The sequence below is a fragment of the Globicephala melas genome, chromosome 4 (assembly GCF_963455315.2).
Source record: "Globicephala melas chromosome 4, mGloMel1.2, whole genome shotgun sequence".
Lineage (NCBI taxonomy): Eukaryota > Metazoa > Chordata > Mammalia > Artiodactyla > Delphinidae > Globicephala > Globicephala melas.
In genome coordinates, this window is record NC_083317.1 from 145,891,062 (window position 1) to 145,904,007 (window position 12,946).

General features: G+C 51.3%; 2 protein-coding genes across 2 annotated transcripts; both read right to left on the minus strand.

Annotated features, from left to right (window-relative positions):
• Positions 1-1,777: 1,777 nt before the first annotated feature.
• On the minus strand, positions 1,778-7,013 carry LOC138842651 (double homeobox protein 4-like protein 2). Its single transcript, XM_070045386.1, has 5 exons — positions 6,971-7,013; positions 5,102-5,256; positions 3,556-3,676; positions 2,994-3,148; positions 1,778-2,455 (listed from the first exon to the last, which is right to left on the minus strand). Exons 1-5 carry the CDS (start codon positions 7,011-7,013, stop codon positions 1,778-1,780), a joined length of 1,152 nt encoding a protein of 383 aa, XP_069901487.1.
• A 3,184-nt stretch (positions 7,014-10,197) lies between these two features.
• On the minus strand, positions 10,198-12,737 carry LOC138842652 (double homeobox protein 4-like protein 4). The gene is made up of 4 exons (XM_070045387.1): positions 12,648-12,737; positions 11,976-12,096; positions 11,414-11,568; positions 10,198-10,887 (listed from the first exon to the last, which is right to left on the minus strand). The coding sequence occupies exons 1-4, from the start codon at positions 12,735-12,737 to the stop codon at positions 10,198-10,200; spliced, it is 1,056 nt and encodes a 351-aa protein (XP_069901488.1).
• Between the last annotated feature and the right edge of the window lie 209 nt (positions 12,738-12,946).

The window sequence follows — 12,946 nt, forward strand, 5'->3', positions numbered from 1 at the left end:
AGAAGCTGTGACCTGCATGGCAGCCAGGGAATCCTGAGAGCCTGCAGGTGTGTTTATGCACAGTGCACCGCTGGCCTCCCTGTGGAGGTACCGCTGCCTGTCCCTGGGCTCTGAGGTTTCTCTGGAGCGGCCAGCATTGGACAACCAAGATGGTAAAGCCACAGTTCCTAGCTCTAGGAAGAGCCTGTGCAAGTCCTTCCACCCACAAGCATCTCAGTGTTACCCGGAACACTGTGACCCAGTGTTCCCCCCACCCTCTTGAAAGCACCCACAAGCATCTCAGTGTTTCATGGCACACTGTGACCCAGTGTTCCCCCCACCCTCTTGAAAGCACCAACTCTTCCATAAGCTGTCTCTTTCCACATCTCCAATCCTACTTGTCCTGAGGCTACCGTGGCCAGATTCTTTTCCCAGAAGGCCTATGCCACCTGTGTGGCTCTTGAAAATGATGTTCCATTTCTGCCCAGTGAAAAGAAGGAGAGAGAGGGAGAGAGAAAGTGAAAGAGAAAGAGAGAGAGAAAGTGAGGGAGAGAGAGAGAGAGGGCGAGAGAGATAGAGAGAGAGAGAGAGAGAAAGTGAAAGAGAAAGAGAGTGAGAAAGTGAGGGAGAGAGAGAGAGGAAGAGAGAGCGAGAGAATGCTGTATATAGCTCTAGAGATCTGGACAAATGGGAGCCTAAGACAGGGGAGTGACTGGGAGGGAGTTGAGGACTAGATGTATCTGCAGAGATATGCACACAATAGAGCTAGAGACCCGGATGCAGTTGTATCCAGAGACTCAGATACATTGTTGTTTACACATTAGATTATTTTAATACTTCGTGCCACTGACACTCCCATGTTGGACATGGGGCACACAGATTGAGCCAGTGGAGAATCACTCAACACAGAGTGTACGAGGCACATGTGTTAGAAAATAGTTTTGAAAGAAACAGTGGAAGGGATCGTCTGCCATGAGGGTACAATGCCACAGGCATTCGGTTTTTCAGTTCATTTGTTCATCACTTTAGTTATAACTTGGCTTATCTTTTGAGAGGTGTGTTCCTGTAGTGTGTAGCCATGGACATGTAATGAGCCAGAGAGAGAGAGAGAGAGAGAGAGAGAGAGATGGAGAGTGATGATTTGTGTGCATAATACATTGGGCACAGTTGTTACTATAAACCCTGGCAATGAAAGTGTTTGCATAGTTCTGTCCTTGTGTGCAAAGGCGATGCCCTCGAGGAACTCTTCCATACCATGCACCCAGAAAGCAAGTGAATGTTGTCACTGAGAGAGTGTTTTCGTGATTCCACTAGGGTGTGTTTGTGGCTACAAGCTACGGGACTAGATAGGGGCGTCTGGACCGCCTTCCATGCTGTCCCAGGTCATGGGAGGGATTTCACCTCTCTGAGGAAATGCGGGAGAAATCAAAGCGACAAAAGCACAACCAAGAACTTGAACTGAGTGCCAAGATTTATTGATTGGATCAATGGAATGTCACATACAATGGGGAAATCCAGTTCAGCGTTGGGTCCTCCTCGTTCTCATTGGAAGGTTTGAATTCCTTGAGGCTTCAGAGAGGGTGTCCCTCTTGGTGCGCAAGCTTTGTGACAGTCCGTGTGGAGCATGGCATCCCTCCTGGGCACAACGCAGTTGCTGTCGACAGTCAACTTGCCTTGTTCTCCCTGCCAGACACTATCATGAGCATTGCTTGTTCCTTCTTCTTTCTCTCCCCCATGGCTCTGCCTCCCAGGAAAGGAGGCTTGAAAGGGGCTCGGGGGAAGGCCTTCCTTCCTGCCCCTAAACCTGTGGCACTGGGGAGCCTGACAATATGTCAAGCAGGACCTTGAATTCTTCCTCGCTGAGGGGGGCTTCCAGGGTTGCTGCAAGTTCCTCTTCCTCTGTGTCCACATTCAGAAAAGGGCCTGCCTTGTCCAGAATGTCCACGTCTGACAAGAGTTCATCCAGGAGGCTTGAGGAGCCTGTAAGGGCTGAGCGCTGGGGCTGTTGCTCCAGCTGGGGAGATGTCTCTTCACCTGAGCTTGCCTGCTGCTGCCAGAAGTGTGTCTCTGCTGGTGCAGGTGGCCAGATGGCCCCCTGGGCAGGCTGCCCACTGGCGATGAGAGCATGTGACCGTTCGCCCCACGGAACTGTGGCCAGAAGAGGCTGTGGGTTCTGGCATCTCTGAAGGGCTGCCAGGCTGGGCTGGAGCATGATGAACATCAACGGCTGGCCCACACAGCACCCATAGGAAGCCTCTGGCCCAAGAAAGGAGGGGGAGAAAACAGCAGTGGCCGCAGCAAAGGATTGCATGCTATCAGGTGCATGAGAGGGAGGATAACGATGAGAGCTTCTATGGACAGTGGGCAGGGTGCTTTGGTCCGACAGGGCAGTCACAGCTGATGTGGCATCAGGGCCTTTGGCCAAGGCATTCACAGGCCCACTAGCGCTCTGCTTTGGGTGCCGAGCTCTTCGGTTCTGGAATCATATCTAGGGAACCATATGGGGCGACAGGAGCATTAGCAGCGAGACAATCCAGATCGACTTGCTGCCACCTCATTCCCGGCCCACCCCAGCCCGCCCCAACCTGCCCTGCGCTGACCTGACATGCCCTCCAATCTGTCAGACCCATGGCAAGTGCTGTTGGGCCTCACCTAAGGGCCATTTTTCCTATAGAGCTTTCACCTTGGCTCTTGAAAATGCGGGAGGACGTCAGGGCAACACAGGACTCACACCACTCTCTGCACCCCTCCCCACCCCTGTCTTTGAGGAGAGCTGGCATTGACCAGCTACAAACTCAGGCCCCTCCCTGGCTGCCCAGGACTTCCATTGCCCTGTCCTCTTCTGGAAATGGATGCCTTCAGATCAGCCCCCGTAGCGTATTCGTAAGACGAAGGGAACTTCCTCCCAATCCCCCGTCTCCAAGCCTACATATATCCAGCAACAACCCGTCGCAAGGGTTAACACTCCTTTCTCGTGGGAGAAGCCAAGTTCCACCCACTGGTGGAGAACTTACCTGGATTCGAGGTTCGGGAATTCCTGTCTGGTGAGCCAATTCTTCCCTGGCAGCAATAGATGGAAATCGATCCCTCTCAAAGGCTTGCATAAGGACCCTTGTTTGAGAAGGAGAGATGAAAGTCCTCTTTCGCCTGGCCTCTCTTCCCATGCTTCCTAAAGAAGAACACACAGAGAAGAGAGGACATTCAGGCCAATTTCAGCACATTCACAGCAGATCCAGTGTGTGGTATGTAGGAAGCGGTATGTCATAGATCAAGATCGATACATCGATACACCTAACTCAGTGCTATGTGAAAACGCCCCATGTGACGGAAGAAGGCATTTCTGCACGTCCGGGCAGGTTCTGGACCCAAAGATTCCAAGCCTTCCTGGGCATGCATCTCCCCACCCTCCAAGAGGGGCATGATGCTCCTGGGTGGAACAGGAATGGGGCAAGATCCCAAGATATCATTGTTTCCTCTCTGAAGCGTTCTTGGCCTCCCATGGTCATCCACGTTCATAGATGATTCTGTCTCAAGGAGATGCTCTTGGGAAATGCCTATGGAATGCCGGGTACTTACCTCGAGTCAAAGCCTCAGGTGGTGGTGGCCGCAGTGGCTGTGACTGCCCTCCTTTGAAGGCATTCTCCGACAGCAATCGGCTCTGCTTTAGGCGTCTTCTTCGTTGGTTTTGAAACCAAACCTGGGTACAAAGAAAGAAAGCCTTGTCTTTCAATGCTTATGCACGTACTTCCAAGATCTATTGCAGGGATGCACCATAGAACAAATGCACAAACGCACCAGCCAGCCGGCCGGCCAGCCAGTCGGCGAGCAACAAGCCGACTGATGGAGACCCAGTATGGCCCGTCTGCCCCCAGTGGAAATATTTACGATTCAAAGGGACTGAAGTCTCACTAGCATGTAGAATGTAGACTCCGGCTTTTACCTCTGAAGAAGTGCACCAGATTCCAGAATACACAATCTGTGTCCGTGAAAATAATCCTTCCTCTTCGAGTCACCTTACTGGTGTCCAGAGTAATGACTTGTGACACAGGAGGAGACAATGCTTGCTTTCCCACAGTCAGAATGGGATGGATAGCTAACTCTCTCTGTCTCTCTCCCCCGCCCCAGCCGTTCTCATCAAAACTACCATTTTCTCTGTGGGTCTTTTGGTCTCTGTCTACGATTCTCCACATCTACCTGTTGACGTCTGTCTCTGTTGAGACCCCTCCGGCTGCCCAAGTGACTGCCTGCCTGCCTTCCCCTCACTCTGTCTCTGTCCCAGGCTCTCAGGCTCAATCTCCTTTCCCTCATTTGGTCTCTTTGCCTCCCGTTTCCCGTAGTCCATGCCCGATTCATGTCTCCCTGCCTCTCTTATGTCCCCACAGGCAGTACTGTCTCATAACATGCAATCGTATCCATTAGCAAGTGCCCCCATGAAAACCACTCTTCTCATGCTGCCTGGGAACTACTCATTGACAGTTACTACTCAGGGACTACATGCCTCCATCACTTTTAGGTCAGGAGGCTCTTATGCACCTGCTCCCCTTCTTCAGAATATGTGTCCTTGTCTTCAACAGTGAAACATTGTGCATGCTACCTCATTCCCCGAGGCCGAACAGCAGTGTGGACCTGTGCTTGTGTGCGTGTGTGTGTGCATGTCTTTAGACATTTCTGATGGTGGTGTGTGGAAAATTGGACACCCTGAGAAAAAGTGTTCGTAGGGAAAGTCAATCAGTCTTTGGCGACGCTCTGTAAGGTCGCAGGCACGGTGTTCCTAACTTTGGTGACTCCTCTCCAACGTGCCCAGAGAGGGAAGTCTTCAGCACAGCTAGTTCCTCGGAGGCCAGCCATCAAGGTAACATCTCCTTGACACCACCAGGCCTTCCTGCTTCCTTGGCCCCTCGCCCTTTATACTTGACCACACATTTGAATGGACCTCTCGCCACACAGCTCAGTCTGGCCACGTTTTCCAAAGGGAGCCACCTTCTTGCCAAGATTCGAGTTCCTGCTGTCTGGAGCACCCCGAAGAGGAAAGCCCTAGAGTAAGGAGTGCAACTGGAGTGGGGCAACTTGCATCTGGACATGGACCCCGAGAGGGAAAATGGATCGAGAGACTCGGTTGTACCTGAATTCTGCTTTCTGGAATGTCCAGTTCTCGTGCCAGCCATTCTCTGGTCGTTATCCCGGGATAGGGGTTCTGTTGAAAGAGGGCTTGCAGGGTGTCCTTCTGACTCAGACTCAGAACAAGCCTCCTCCTTCGCGATGGTCTTGAGAGTCGGCCTGTGGGAGAGAAGAGGGGGAATGTGTCAGGGGAGAATCCATGGAGGTGCAAATGCATGGTGCTGGTCCCTGTGCCATGAGAAAAAGCTCTAAGCCAGGGGAAGACTCTGCATTTGGATAAACCGTGGGTACACCCCGAAAGCCACGCTGAGTGGGACCCTGGGGGCTCAAGCTAAGCTGAGGGTCAAGGCTATGGGGATCACCTCACCATTCGCCAATGATCCACAGGACGCAATGCAAAGAGAAGGGGAAAGCCCTAGGAAAACAGGCTACCGTGACCAAAACGGGTGGAAGGATTTTCCACCTGTGGAGGCCTTGGAACATCTTGATGGCTTCTACCAGATTTACCTCTAACTCTACGCTAACCATAGGAATCTGGCTTCTGAACTATCATTCGCACAGCATATCTGCACTTTCACTATTGGAAAGGAAAGTAGACGAAAGCCCAATGAAGCCAGACAAACACACAAGCCAACCCCCAACACAGAACACACTAGAGGATTGTTTAGAAAACGTATTTTTTTGAGCCATGACCAACGTGCTGCCCTGTCTGATGGCGCCAACCCACCCACACACCCACAACAGCCCAGTACTCCTCAGAAGATGAGTTTCCCTTTTAGTCACCGAGGTCATGGTGACTCTCCCCGTGTGCGTGCTATTCTTTCAGTTGGGCAGTCTGAAGGGCTACCCCCCACCCCTTTCCTATTTGAGGTTGCCTATTTCTTGTAGCAAGGGAATGGATGGATGTTTGTTTCCTGCATTCTAAGGTGGGAGCCGGGTGTGATGGCCAGGGAGGGTGTGGTTTCAGGCACGTCCTGCACACCCTTGAGTTTCCTGAAATCTCTCCAACTCTAGGTCAATGCCAACCCTTCTGCAAGGGCTACCTGCCTTAGCAGCTGGCAGCTGGTGATGTAGGGTCGTCTCCAGGTCTCCCTCTGGAAGGATTCAAGACAAGGCAAGGGTTTCGGATCCCCAACGGGGACTCCCTTTAAAAGCGCCCTTCCTTCCTGCCAGCTCCAAGGAACATATTTGGAAAGCACTCAAGGAACGGACTTGTCACACTGCAGATTTTGGCTTTCCAGAGACTCCTGCAGTGCCTACCTTGGAGTCTAATGAAAGACAGTTCGAGTGCTCCTGGAATCTCTGTTTCCCAGGTTCTAGCTTTCAGTTGTGCTCAAAGAAAATCTCTCTTTGTCTCGTAATCTTAACACATACTGGATGTGGATTATTTCCATGGACACCGTGGAAGTTAACCAGTTCAAATGGAACACACAACATAACAGAGCAAATCCGCAACAACAGCAAGAATAGAACATGTGAAACAAATTCAAAATCCCAAACACTGTCAACTGGAAAAGAGTGTCAGTTTAGTTGGGAACGTTATCAAATACTCGTGTTCCGTTCACTGCAAACACAGGCTGGGATTTTTAGTAGAGAAGCCATTGTCAGGCAACAGGGCTACCAACTTCCATGTGGATTTCTAGAAGGAAAACAAATGAAGCAGCAAACCAGAAATATGTACGTGAAATGCCCAAACCAAGGTGTATCCTTTTGCCCAAGTGATTGCAGAAACATGTCCCAGCATATCAGTGCATGCCATTTGGTGGTCATTGGGAAACTTCAATCTTCGTGGTGATCAACCCTTGGGTCGAGGAGATGCATGAGTGTATTTGGATGATCCAAGCGGAGAGCCCAGATGCTGAGGGCAACGTACCTCTGGAGGTGCTGTATGTGCCGGATGAGCTGGACGAATCCATGGTGGGAGACCCACAGGGATGGCACGGAACCTGCTGGCCAACTGTTCAGTTCTCAGAAGCTCAGGGTTTATAATGGATGAGGATGCCACGCCCCTATTTATGTAAATAGCCACAGATGGTGCAGAACCCTTCCTTGCCAATTGAGAACCTGGAAGGAATCCCGAGAGGCAAGTGGGCGTTGGAATGGAAGGCCTGCTCGGAGGCTCCCAGGTCCCTTTGAAGCTGCCGCCCTCGTCATCCTTTTCCAGAAGGCTTGGGGTCAAGTGCTCTCTCCTTTTCACACCTTTCAACATTCCACACATACTTTCTGTCTCCCTGGAATTCCCCACCTCTGAGTCATTCACGCTTAAGTGTGTCACTGTACTTTCCCAAATGGAGAGAGAACCTAGAGTCTAGTTTGCATCGAGTACGTTTCCCACTTCCCTCATCACCACCAGGACATCATTGCCTCACACTCTTAAAGCATTTCCTTGGCTGGGGTTTGAGTTCCCGATAATTCACATACTAAGCTTGAGTGCTTATCTAGTGTCTACCCATGGTCCTCAGCTGTTTGGGACTTTTTCAGAGGTACTCTGAAACCCATCCCGTTGCTCACATGCCATGGAGAGACCAGAGAAAGGGGCATGCCACACGTGTATGTTTCACAAGAAAGGAACTTATTTTCAGTGCTTATCCTTGGCGTACAAAAGAGAGAGTCAGTTTCACATTCAGTGGTCAACTGACAACTGTACCAAGAAGAAGAAGGATAAGAGGAAGGGGAAGGGGAAGGGGAAGGAGAGGGATATGTAGCACGTTACATGATGGATGATGACACAGCTGAGTTTGAAAGGAAAGCTTGGATTCCAAGTACAGCCATCCCAACATTATCAGTGCATTTGGGCTGCAGAGAATAGAAAAATTTAAAACAAACCAACAAAAGAAACCCCACCAAAAAATACAGAACCATGACAAATGTGTTCTTTTGCCACCATGCTTCTTTGGCCACCACGTGGATTAACATGAGGATAGTGAGCTTATTCAGAAACAGTTGGCAATCAGAGTAATTACACCAGCAATTCATGAATGAAAACGTGGCTGGTGTGTGTGTGTGTGTGTGTGTGTGTGTGTGTGTGTGCGCGCGCGCGCACGCGTGTAGGGGTGTTTGTGTGATCTGTGTGTTTGATTTTCTGTACCCACTAAGGTCGTTTGTCAGGTGGTACCCTTGGATGGATGTCACCGGGACCAGTAGGTGTCTGCAAGTCCCAGGGGGCCCAGGAGGATGTCCTGAGGAGGTGTATGTCCTAGTCCCTTGTCCTGCAGTGCCAGAGATCAGAGGGAGGCATGACCATCTTGTTGGATCAGGGGGGGTTTTCCCGAGTAGTTGGAAGTTTTGGCTGAGAAAATTTATCACTGAAACATGGGATTTGCTGGCATCTCCCAGAAGGCACTGCCTGCCAGACCTGGATCACCTCCCTCCTGGACAATCCAGGTGGGATAAGCTTGCTTGGGGGAGCAGAAGCTGTGATCTGCATGGCAGCCAGGGAGTCCTGAGAGCCTGCAGGTGTGTTTATGCACAGTGCACCGCTGGCCTCCCTGTGGAGGTACCGCTGCCTGTCCCTGGGCTCTGAGGTTTCTCTGGAGCGGCCAGCATTAGACAACCAAGATGGTAAAGCCACACTTCCTAGCTCTAGGAAGAGCCTGTGCAAGTCCTTCCACCCACAAGCATCTCAGTGTTTCCCGGAACACTGTGACCCAGTGTTCCCCCCACCCTCTTGAAAGCACCCGCAAGCATCTCAGTGTTTCATGGCACATTGTGACCCAGTGTTCCCCCCACCCTCTTGAAAGCACCAACTCTTCCATAAGCTGTCTCTTTCCACATCTCCAATCCTACTTGTCCTGAGGCTACTGTGGCCAGATTCTTTTCCCAGAAGGCCTATGCCACCTGTATGGCTCTTGAAAATGATGTTCCATTTCTGCCCAGTGAAAAGAAGGAGAGAGAGGGAGAGAGAAAGTGAAAGAGAAAGAGAGAGAGAAAGTGAGGGAGAGAGAGAGAGGGAGAGAGAGTGAGAGAGCGCTGTATATAGCTCTAGAGATCTGGAAAAATGGGAGCCTAAGACAGGGGAGTGACTGGAAGGGAGTTGAGGACTAGATGTATCTGCAGAGATATGCACACAATAGAGCTAGAGACCCGGATGCAGTTGTATCCAGAGACTCAGATACATTGTTGTTTACACATTAGATTATTTTAATACTTCGTGCCACTGACACTCCCATGCTGGACATGGGGCACACAGATTGAGCCAGTGGAGAATCACTGAACTCAGAGTGTACGAGGCACATGTGTTGGAAAATAGTTTTGAAAGAAACAGTGGAAGGGATCATCTGCCATGAGGTTACAATGCCACAGGCATTCGGTTTTTCAGTTCATTTGTTCATCACTTTAGTTATAACTTGGCTTATCTTTTGAGAGGTGTGTTCCTGTAGTGTGTAGCCATGGACATGTAATGAGCCAGAGAGAGAGAGAGAGAGAGAGATGGAGAGTGATGATTTGTGTGCATAATACATTGGGCACAGTTGTTACTATAAACCCTGGCAATGAAAGTGTTTGCATAGTTCTGTCCTTGTGTGCAAAGGCGATGCCCTCGAGGAACTCTTCCATACCATGCACCCAGAAAGCAAGTGAATGTTGTCACTGAGAGATTGTTTTCGTGATTCCACTAGGGTGTGTTTGTGGCTACAAGCTACGGGACTAGACAGGGGTATCTGGACCGCCTTCCATGCTGTCCCAGGTCATGGGAGGGATTTCACCTCTCTGAGGAAATGCGGGAGAAATCAAAGTGACAAAAGCACAACCAAGAACTTGAACTGAGTGCCAAGATTTATTGATTGGATCAATGGAATGTCACATACAACGGGGAAATCCAGTTCAGCGTTGGGTCCTCCTCGTTCTCATTGGAAGGTTTGAATTCCTTGAGGCTTCAGAGAGGGTGTCCCTCTTGGTGCGCAAGATTTTTGACAGTCCGCGTGGAGCATGGCATCCCTCCTGGGCACAACGCAGTTGCTGTCCACAGTCAACTTGCCTTGTTCTCCCTGCCAGACACTATCATGAGCATTGCTTGTTCCTTCTTCTTTCTCTCCCCCATGGCTCTGCCTCCCAGGAAAGGAGGCTTGAAAGGGGCTCGGGGGAAGGCCTTCCTTCCTGCCCCTAAACCTGTGGCACTGGGGAGCCTGACAGTATGTCAAGCAGGGCCTTGAATTCTTCCTCGCTGAGGGGGGCTTCCAGGGTTGCTGCAAGTTCCTCTTCCTCTGTGTCCACATTCAGAAAAGGGCCTGCCTTGTCCAGAATGTCCACGTCTGACAAGAGTTCATCCAGGAGGCTTGAGGAGCCTGTAAGGGCTGAACGCTGGGGCTGTTGCTCCAGCTGGGGAGATGTCTCTTCACCTGAGCTTGGCTGCTGCAGCCAGAAGTGTGTCTCTGGTGGTGCAGGTGGCCAGATGGCCCCCTGGGCAGGCTGCCCACTGGCGATGAGAGCATGTGACCGTTCGCCACACGGAACTGTGGCCAGAAGAGGCTGTGGGTTCTGGCATCTCTGAAGGGCTGCCAGGCTGGGCTGGAGCATGATGAACATCAACGGCTGGCCCACACAGCACCCATAGGAAGCCTCTGGCCCAAGAAAGGAGGGGGAGAAAACAGCAGTGGCCGCAGCAAAGGATTGCATGCTATCAGGTGCATGAGAGGGAGGATAACGATGAGAGCTTCTATGGACAGTGGGCAGGGTGCTTTGGTCCGACAGGGCAGTCACAGCTGATGTGGCATCAGGGCCTTTGGCTAAGGCATTCACAGGCCCACTAGCGCTCTGCTTTGGGTGCCGAGCTCTTCGGTTCTGGAACCATATCTAGGGAACCATATGGGGCGACAGGAGCATTAGCAGCGAGACAATCCAGATCGACTTGCCGCCGCCTCATTCCCGGCCCACCCCAGCCCGCCCCAACCTGCCCTGCGCTGACCTGACATGCCCTCCAATCTGTCAGACCCATGGCAAGTGCTGTTGGGCCTCACCTAAGGGCCATTTTTCCTATAGAGCTTTCACCTTGGCTCTTGAAAATGCGGGAGGACGTCAGGGCAACACAGGACTCACACCACTCTCTGCACCCCTCCCCACCCCTGTCTTTGAGGAGAGCTGGCATTGACCAGCTACAAACTCAGGCCCCTCCCTGGCTGCCCAGGACTTCCATTGCCCTGTCCTCTTCTGGAAATGGATGCCTTCAGATCAGCCCCCGTAGCGTATTCGTAAGACGAAGGGAACTTCCTCCCAATCCCCCGTCTCCAAGCCTACATATATCCAGCAACAACCCGTCGCAAGGGTTAACACTCCTTTCTCGTGGGAGAAGCCAAGTTCCACCCACTGGTGGAGAACTTACCTGGATTCGAGGTTCGGGAATTCCTGTCTGGTGAGCCAATTCTTCCCTGGCAGCAATAGATGGAAATCGATCCCTCTCAAAGGCTTGCATAAGGACCCTTGTTTGAGAAGGAGAGATGAAAGTCCTCTTTCGCCTGGCCTCTCTTCCCATGCTTCCTAAAGAAGAACACACAGAGAAGAGAGGACATTCAGGCCAATTTCAGCACATTCACAGCAGATCCAGTGTGTGGTATGTAGGAAGCAGTATGTCATAGATTAAGATCGATACATCGATACACCTAACTCAGTGCTATGTGAAAACGCCCCATGTGACGGAAGAAGGCATTTCTGCACGTCCGGGCAGGTTCTGGACCCAAAGATTCCAAGCCTTCCTGGGCATGCATCTCCCCACCCTCCAAGAGGGGCATGATGCTCCTGGGTGGAACAGGAATGGGGCAAGATCCCAAGATATCATTGTTTCCTCTCTGAAGCGTTCTTGGACTCCCATGGTCATCCACGTTCATAGATGATTCTGTCTCAAGGAGATGCTCTTGGGAAATGCCTATGGAATGCCGGGTACTTACCTCGAGTCAAAGCCTCAGGTGGTGGGGGCCACAGTGTCTGTGACTGCCCTCCTTTGAAGGCATTCTCCGACAGCAATCGGCTCTGCTTTAGGCGTCTTCTTCGTTGGTTTTGAAACCAAACCTGGGTACAAAGAAAGAAAGCCTTGTCTTTCAATGCTTATGCACGTACTTCCAAGATCTATTGCAGGGATGCACCATAGAACAAATGCACAAACGCACCAGCCAGCCGGCCGGCCAGCCAGTCGGCGAGCAACAAGCCGACTGATGGAGACCCAGTATGGCCCGTCTGCCCCCAGTGGAAATATTTACGATTCAAAGGGACTGAAGTCTCACTAGCATGTAGAATGTAGACTCCGGCTTTTACCTCTGAAGAAGTGCACCAGATTCCAGAATACACAATCTGTGTCCGTGAAAATAATCCTTCCTCTTCGAGTCACCTTACTGGTGTCCAGAGTAATGACTTGTGACACAGGAGGAGACAATGCTTGCTTTCCCACAGTCAGAATGGGATGGATAGCTAACTCTGTCTCTCTCCCCTGCCCCAGCCGTTCTCATCAAAACTACCATTTTCTCTGTGGGTCTTTTGGTCTCTGTCTACGATTCTCCACATCTACCTGTTGACGTCTGTCTCTGTTGAGACCCCCCCGGCTGCCCAAGTGACTGCCTGCCTGCCTTCCCCTCGCTCTGTCTCTGTCCCAGGCTCTCAGGCTCAATCTCCTTTCCCTCATTTGGTCTCTTTGCCTCCCGTTTCCCGTAGTCCATGCCCGATTCATGTCTCCCTGCCTCTCTTATGTCCCCACAGGCAGTACTGTCTCATAACATGCAATCGTATCCATTAGCAAGTGCCCCCATGAAAACCACTCTTCTCATGCTGCCTGGGAACTACTCATTGACGGTTACTACTCAGGGACTACATGCCTCCATCACTTTTAGGTCAGGAGGCTCTTATGTACCCGCTCCCCTTCTTCAGA